The sequence below is a fragment of the Arvicola amphibius genome, chromosome 5 (genome assembly GCF_903992535.2).
Source record: "Arvicola amphibius chromosome 5, mArvAmp1.2, whole genome shotgun sequence".
Taxonomy (NCBI): domain Eukaryota; kingdom Metazoa; phylum Chordata; class Mammalia; order Rodentia; family Cricetidae; genus Arvicola; species Arvicola amphibius.
Genome location: NC_052051.1, coordinates 85,384,764 through 85,393,248, shown reverse-complemented (window position 1 = coordinate 85,393,248; position 8,485 = coordinate 85,384,764). Strand labels below are relative to the sequence as shown.

Below are 8,485 nucleotides of genomic sequence, written 5' to 3'. Positions count from 1 at the left end.
GTGTCTGATGTAAGTTATTCTCTTTTGTGTGAAATGCATGTGTCATTTTCGTGAAGGCTTTTAAAAAGGAAAACACACTTTAAAAAATGCACTTATATTTCCAAGTACAGCATTTAGAGAGGAATAGAACACTACTTTCATTTCTAACAATGCCTATAAATTTTTGAATAAAGTGCTTCTCTTTTGAGAGAAATGCATATGAGTTTCTCAAGAAAGCATTTAAGAAGCAAAACACTCTTTCAAAAGAATGTACTTATCTTTCCTACTGTAGCATATAGTAAGAAATGAAACACTCCTTTCACTTCAAACAATGCTTTGAAGGGTTTGAAGAAAATGATTCCCTTTTGAGAGAACCACATGTGTGTTTCTTACTAAAGCTTTTAAAAAGGAAAACAAACTTTCAAAAGAATGTATTTATCTTTCCTAGCACAACATTTAGAGAGAAATGAAAACTTCTTTCACTTCTCACAATATTTGACTTGTTTGAAGGAAGTGGTTCCCTTTTGAGAGATATGTAAGTGCGTTTCTCACCAAAGATTTTAGAAGCAAAACTCACTTTCAAATAAATGTATGTTTTTCCTACTGCAGCAAACAGAAAGAAATGGAACACTTCTTTCACTTCTATCAATGCTTTGTACTGTTTGAAGGAAGTGGTTTTCTTTTGAGTGAAATATATGTTCATTTCTCCCTAAAACTTTTAAGAAGGAACACACACTTTCAAAAGAATGTACTTATCTTCCAAGTACAGTGGTTAGAGACAAATTGAACACTCCTTTCAATTCTAACATTGCTTTTAATTGTTTGAAGAAAGTGCATCTCTTTTGAGAGAAATGATTGTGCATTTCTCAAGAAACCAATGGGCTTTGTGTGAGCTTTGTCAGTTTGGTTGCTCACCTTCCTGGACTTAGGGGGAGCTGGGAGGACCTTGGACTTAACATAGTGAAGGGAACCCTGATGGCTCTTTGGCTTGGAGAGGGGCGGAGTGGGGGTATGGGTGAAAGGGAGGGGAGGGAAGGGGGAGAAGGAGGGGAGGAGATGGACATTTTTAATAAAAAATGAGAAAAAAAACAATAATCAAGCAAAAATTATAGTTGCAATATTTAGTACGTTTATATTTGACAAATTAAGGAAAATACTATATTATCTATTCTATCTTTGTGAGTCTAAGGCTTTATATCTGATTTATTTTTACCATAACTAAGGAAAGCTATAATTATAACTATCTAGTCTTCAACTCCATCAAAGACCCCAGAAGGATATAATATTACCTAAGTAAACAGGAAGTGCATTGCAAGTAACTTCCAATGTTCTAGAAATGACAGAGACATCTCACTGCCTCGACAGTTGCCCAAAATTCTTCTTCTTTTTTTTTTTTTTTTTGGTTTTTCGAGACAGGGTTTCTCTGCAGCTTTAGGGCCTGTCCTGGAGCTAGCTCTTGTAGACCAGGCTGGTCTCGAACTCACAGAGATCTGCCTGCCTCTGCCTCCCGAGTGCTGGGATTAAAGGCGTGCACCACCACTGCCCGGCTCCAAAGTTCTTCTATAACACTGGGGCATCCATCTTCAGCATATAGACCCATAGTATCTGGCAGACTGTTTAAGGAAGCAGGAAATTTGAAGATCTTTTTTGTCTTGTACTGGCAAAGTTCAAGAAAGCTTTTAAGAAGAAAAACACCCTTTCAAAAGAATGTACTTATCTTTCCTACTACAGCATATAGAAAGAAATGGAATACTCTTTTTATTTCTAAAAATGCTTTAAAGTGTTTTAGAAAGTGCTTCTTCTTGACCAGAAGACCCATTGGAGAGGTGAGTGTGCTCCCAACTAGCTGGCAGAAAAGGAGCACAGACACCCTGCAACCCCCTAAACTATCTGGGTATTCAGCAGGGGCTTCTCTCCCCAGATACTGCCTCTCTCTTCTTATCCCATCCCAGCTTGCTTCTTGTCCCCCCTTTCCTTCTTTGGAGACATAGGATCCCCCAACTCAGCCTGCTTTGGAGGTAAAGAACTGGGGGTAAAGTGGGGAGTGCAAGGGCACAGGAGTTCCCTTGTTTCACTGAGCCTGCAATCTGTAAGCCTGCCCTTTTTTCTGTGAAGTTCCTAGCCAGCAAGTGGCCCTGATCCTGTACCAGAAGACCCATTGGAGAGGTTGCTGGCCAGCAAGTGGTCCTGATCCTGAACCAGAAGTTTCACCAGAGAGCATTTGAAGGAAGAGATGGGCAGGCACCGATGCAAGAATTCCTCCAAAAATCTTAAAAACAACATGAAAACACCAGAACCCAGCGACCATATAACAGGAAGACTTGAACACCCTAATCCAGAAGAAGAGGAAAAAACAAACATTATGAAAGTGATAGAGTCCCTTAAACAGGATGTGAAAAACTCTCTTAAAGAAATGGATGAGAAGAATAACAAAAAGTTCAAAGAAATGAATAAATCCCTAAAAGATACCCTACGAAACCAAGAAAAATACAATCAAACAGATAATGGAAACAGTTCAAGACTTGAAAACTGAAATGGAGGCAATGAAGAAAACACAAACCAAGGGATGGCTGGATATGGAAAATCTGGGTAAATTAACAGGGAATACAGAGACAAGTATAACCAACAAAATACAAGAGATAGCAGAAAAACTTTCAGATGCTAAAGACACTACAGAGAAAATAGATGCACTGATCAAAGAAAACAGCAAATCCAAAAAATTCTCATCACAAAACATCCAGGAATCTGGGACATCATAAAAAGACCAAAGCTAAAAATTATAGGGGTAGAAGAAGGAGAAGAATTCTAGCTCAAAGGCCCAGAAAACATATTCAACAAAATTATAGAAAAAAAACTTTCCCAACCTAAAGAAGGATATTCTTATGAAGGTTCAAGAAGTATACAGAACACCGAATAGACAGGATCAAAAAAAAATGACAAAGCTTTATCCAAATTAATAAAAAGGCAGAGAGAGGACAAGCAAATTAACAAGATCAGAAATGAAAAGAGGAATATAACAACAGACACAGAGGAAATTCAGAGAATCATTAGGGCTTACTATAAAAGCTTATATGCCACAAAGTTGGAAAATGTAAAAGAAATGGACTGGTTTTTAGATAAGTACCATTTACTAAAATTAAATAAAGACCAGGTGAACAATTTAAATAGACCTATAAGTCCTGAGGAAATAGAAGCTCTCATTAAAAAAAAAAAAAACTCCCAACCAAAAAAAAGCCTAAGACTTCATGGTTTTAATGCAAAATTTTATCAGAACTTCCAGGAAGAGCTGATACCTATTCTCCTTAATGTGTTTCACATAATAGAATCAGAAGAGCCATTGCCAAACTCTTTTTATAAAGCTACAGTCACCCTGATTCCAAAACCGCACAAAGACCCAACCAAGAAAGAGAATTACAGACCAATCTCACTCATCAACATCGATGCAAAAATTCTTAATAAAATTCTGGCAAACAGAATTCAAGAAGACATTATAAAATTATCCATTTCAATCAAGCAAGCTTCATCCCAGAGATGCACAGCTGATTCAACATACCAAAATCTATCAATGTAATCCATCATATAAATAAACTGAAGAAAAAACCATATGATCATTTCATTAGATGCTGAAAAAGCATTTGACAAAATTCAACATCCCTTTATGATGAAGGTTTTCAAGAGGTTAGGGATACAAGGATCATATGTGAATATAATAAAAGCAATATATAGCAAGCCAACAGCTAATATCAAATTAAATGGAGAGAAACTCAAAGCCATCCCACTAAAATCAGGAAGAAGACAAGGCTGTTTGCTCTCACCAGATCTCTTCAACATAGTTTTTGATGTTCTAGCAATAGCAATAAGACAACATAAGGCTGACATTCAGTTATGCCAGCACCATTTGTTGAAGATGCCCTCTTTCTTCCATTGTATAATTTTAGCTCCTTTGTCGAAAATCAGGTGTTTATATGTTTGTGGATTTATATCCGTGTTTTTGATGTGATTCCATTGGTCAACCAACATCTCTGATTTTTTGCCAATACCCAGCTGCTTTCATTACTGTACCTCTGTAATAGAGTTTGAAGTCAGGGATGCTAATAGCTCTGGAAGTAGTTTTTTATATAGGATTGTATTGGCTATCCTGGGTTTTTTTTGTTTTTCAATATATAGTTGATTATTGTTCTTTCAAGGTCTGTGAAAATTTTTGTTGGGATTTTGATGGTGATTGCATTGAATCTATAGACTGCTTTTGGTAGAATTGCCATCTTTACTATGTTGATCCCACCAATCCAAGAGCATGGGAGATCCTTCCATTTTCTGGTGTCCTCTTCAATTTCTTTCTTCAAAGACTTAAAGTTCTTGTCAAATAGATCTTTCACTTCCTTGGTTAGAGTTACCCCAAGATGCTTTATGCTATTTGTGGCTATAACAAACGTTTATCTTTCTCTGATTTCCCTCTCTGCTTCTTTGTTCTTTGTATATAGGAGGGAAACTGTAGTTTCTTGTAGTTGATCTTGTATCCTGCCACGTTACTAAGGTGATTATCAGCTCTAGGAGTTCTTTGGTAGAGTTTTCGGGGTCACTTATGTATACTATCATATCATCTGCAAATAATGAAAGTTTAACTTCTTCATTTCCAATTCAAATCCCCTTGATCTCCTTATGTTGTCTTATTGCTATTGCTAGAACTTCAGGCACTATATTGAAGAGATATGGAGAGAGTGGACAGCCTTGTCTTGTTCCTGATTTTAGTGGAATGGCTTTAATTTTCTTTCCATTTAATTTGATGTTAGCTGTCAGCTTGCTGTATATTGCTTTTATTATATTTAGGAATGAACCTTGTATCCCCAATCTCTCCAAGATCTTTATCATAAAGGGCTGCTGAATTTTGTCAAATGCCTTTTCAGCATCTAATGAAATGATCATATGGATTTTTCTCTCAGTTTATTTATATTATGGGTTACATTGATAGATTTTCGTATGTTGATCCAGGCCTGCATCCCTGGGATGAAGCCTACTTGATCATAATGAATAATTTTTTTGGATGTGTTCTTGGATTTGGTTTGCCAGTGTTTTATTGAGAATTTTTGCATCAATGTTCATGAGTGACATTGATCTCTAATTCTCTTTTTTGGTTGAGTCTTTGTGTGGTTTTGGTATCAGGGTGACTGTAGCTTCATAAAAGGAGTTTAGCAATGACTCTTCTGTTTCTATTTTGTGAAACACATTAAGAAGTACAGGTTTCAGGTCTTCTTGGAAGTTCTGGTAGAGTTCTGCATTGAAACCATCTGGTCCTGGGCTTTTTTGGTAGGGAGGTTTTTAATGACAGCTTCTAATTCCTCATGACTTAGAGATCTATTTAAATTGTTCACTTGGTCTTGATTTAATTTTGGCATGTGGCACTTATCTAAAAGTATCCATTTCTTTCACATTTTCCAATTTTATGGCATACAGGTTCTTGTAGTAAGATCTAACGATTCTCTGAATTATCTCTAATTTAATTTCTTTATTTTTTCCTTGATCCATGGGTGGTTCATTAGTTGACTTTTTAGTTTCCCTGAGTTTGTACACTTTCTGGGTGTAGAATTGTCATTGAACTTTATTCCATGGTGATCCGACAGTACACAGGTGGTTACTACAATTTCTTTGATTCTATGGATGTTTGCTTTGTTACCAATTATGTGATCAATTTTTGAGGAGGTTCTATGAGATGCTGAGAAGAAGGTATATTCTTTTCTGTTTGGGTGGAATGTTCTATAGGTGTCTATTAAGTCCATTTAATTTATTACATCTGTTAGTTCTCTTATTTCTCTCTTAAGTTCTGTCTGGTTTACCTGTCCACTCATGATAGAAGAGTTTTGAAATCTCCTATGATTAGAGTGTGGGGTTTGATGTGTTGTAGTTATGTTTCTTTTTTTCTTTTTTCTTTTTTAAGCAGACTGTGAGATTTATTACTAAACATGATTTGGTAGGGTACAGGAGAACACCGTGAAAGCCCTCAGAAGTGTAGGGCTTGCCACTTGTTCAGGAATTATTAGGAATATATTTGACCCCACAGCCATCAGGAATCAGTAGCTTCTCTGCAACTATGTCTTCAAATTTATCTGCATTAAACTTAGTAAAGCCCCATTTCTTTGAGATGTGGATCTTCTGGAGGCCAGAGAACTTGAACTTGGCTCTACAAAGAGCCTCAATCACATGTTCCTTATTCTGCAGCTTAGTGTGGATGTACTAGATGACCTGGCCAATATGAACCTTGGCCACTGTGCCCTGGAACTTCCCAAAGGACCACAATACCTGTCTGGAGGCTGTCGGCCCCAGCACAGGAGAACATCTTGTTGATTCGGATGACATGAAAAGGGTGAAGCCTCACTAGAATATGAAAGCCATCTTTGCCACAACTCTTTACCATGTATTTGTTGGCACAAACACGGGCAGCCTCCAGAGCTTCAGAAGAGAGTTTTTCGTATTTATCTGACACCATGTCCCCACAAATAGGGAATTCATCAACTTTTGCCTTCTTCTGTCCCAAGTCAGAGATGCAGATTTTAGCATCAGGGACACCTCGGCAGAAGCAAGACCTTGGGTATGGCTTGTTCTTACAATACTGATAACACCGGACAGGGTGGCGACCCATGATGACAATAGGACCATTGGTAGCATGCCAGAGGAAAAGAGCACTAATGTTTCTTTTACATATGTGGGTGCTTTTATATTAGGGGTGTAGATATTCAGGATTGAGACTTCCTCCTGATGAATTGTTCCTGTTATGAGTATAAAGTGTCCTTCTCCATCTCTTCTTATTGATGTTAGTTTGAAATCAATTTTTTTAGATTAATATCTAGTATTAATATCTAGTATTAATATCTAGTATAGCCACACTTGCTTGTTTCTTTGGTCCATTTGATTGAAAAACTTTTCCCAACCCTTTACTCTGAGGTAGTGTCTGGCTTTCAGTTTGAGGTGTGTTTTTTGTAAACAGCAGAATGTTGGATCCCATTTTCAAATCCATTCTCTTAACCTGTGCCTTTTTATAGATGAATTGAATCCATTGATATTAAGTGATATTGATGGCCATTGGTTGTTAACTCTCATTATTTTTTCTGGTAGTAGAGTTTGTGTGTTTCCCTTCTTTGAGTTGTGCTGGTGGAGGATTTTCAGATGCTTGTGTTATTATGGGTGTTGCTGGCTTCCTTGGTTTGTAGTTTACCTTCTAGTACTTTCTGTGTGGCTGGGTTTGTGGCTATGTATCATTTAAATCTACTTTTTGTCCTGGAATATCTTTTTTCTCCATTGATGGTGAATGCAAGCTTTGCTGGGTATACTAGTCTGGGCTTGCATCCATGTTCCCTTAGTGTCTGCAGCATATCTATCCAAGAACTTCTGGCTTTCATGGTTTCCATTGAGAAGTCAGGTGTAATTCTGATAGGTTTCTCTTTATATGTTACTTGACCTTTTTCCTTTGCAGCTCTTAATATTTCTGTTCTTTATTCTGTATGTTTTTTGTTTTTATTATTATATGGCAAGGGGATGCTTTCTTTTGATCCAGTCTATTAGGTGTTCTTTATGCTTCTTGCACCTTCATAGGAATATCGTTCTTTAGCTTGGGAAAGTTTTCTCCTATAATTTTGCTGAATATGTTTTCTGGACCTCTGAGCTGTAATTCTTCTCCTTCTTTTCCCCTATTATTCTTAGGGATGGTCTTTTCATAGTGTCCCAGATTTCCTGGATGTTTTGTGTTAAGAATTTGTTGGATTTGTTATTTTCTTTAATCAATGAGTTCATTTCCTTTATAATATCTTCAGAGTCTGAGATTCTTTCTTATGTCTCTTCTATTCTGTTGGTTATGCTTGTCTCTGTAGTTCCTGTTCATTTATCCAGATTTTTCATATCAAGCCTTTCCTTGGTTAGTGTTTTCTTCATTACCTCCATTTCATTTTTCAAGTCTTAAACTGTTTCCCTTGTCTATTTGATTGCTTTTTCTTGGCTTTCTTGGATATCTTTGAGAGATTTATTCATTTCCTCTACCTTCATGTCTCTCCATTTCTTTAAAGCAGTTTTTCACATCCAGCTTAAGGTCCTCTATTATTTTCATAATGTTACATTTAAATTCAATTTCTTTTACTTCTTCTGGAATAGGGTGTTAAGTCTTCTTGTTGCATGATCCCAAGATTTTGGTGTTGTCATGTTGCCTTTCAGGTTGTTAGAGAAATTTTTGCATTGGTGACTCTCTGTCTCTTCCTTCAAATGCAGCCAGGAGAGTCTTGGCGTCTTTGTCCAATCTGTGCTGTGACTGACACTCTGGGTGCATCTCCTCAGTGCTGGAGCAGGAACAGTTCCTGGGCCAAGGACCTCACAGGCAAAAGGGTGAACTTGGAGGGAGGGAAGGTTCATGTGGAACAAAGAAGCCCCTACAGCAGGAGCTGGAGAGGCCCTGTGCTCCTTTCCCAGACTGTCTGCCATGGGATGGCACTCACTCACCAGTCTAGATTGATCTCCTCAGCATAGG

The 8,485-nt window shown here is 37.3% G+C and overlaps 1 protein-coding gene across 1 annotated transcript; it reads right to left on the bottom strand.

Annotated features, from left to right (window-relative positions):
- Window positions 1-6,193: 6,193 nt before the first annotated feature.
- On the bottom strand, window positions 6,194-6,613 carry LOC119814950 (60S ribosomal protein L10-like). The gene has a single exon (XM_038331056.1). The coding sequence runs from the start codon at window positions 6,611-6,613 to the stop codon at window positions 6,194-6,196; it is 420 nt and encodes a 139-aa protein (XP_038186984.1).
- Window positions 6,614-8,485: the final 1,872 nt, after the last annotated feature.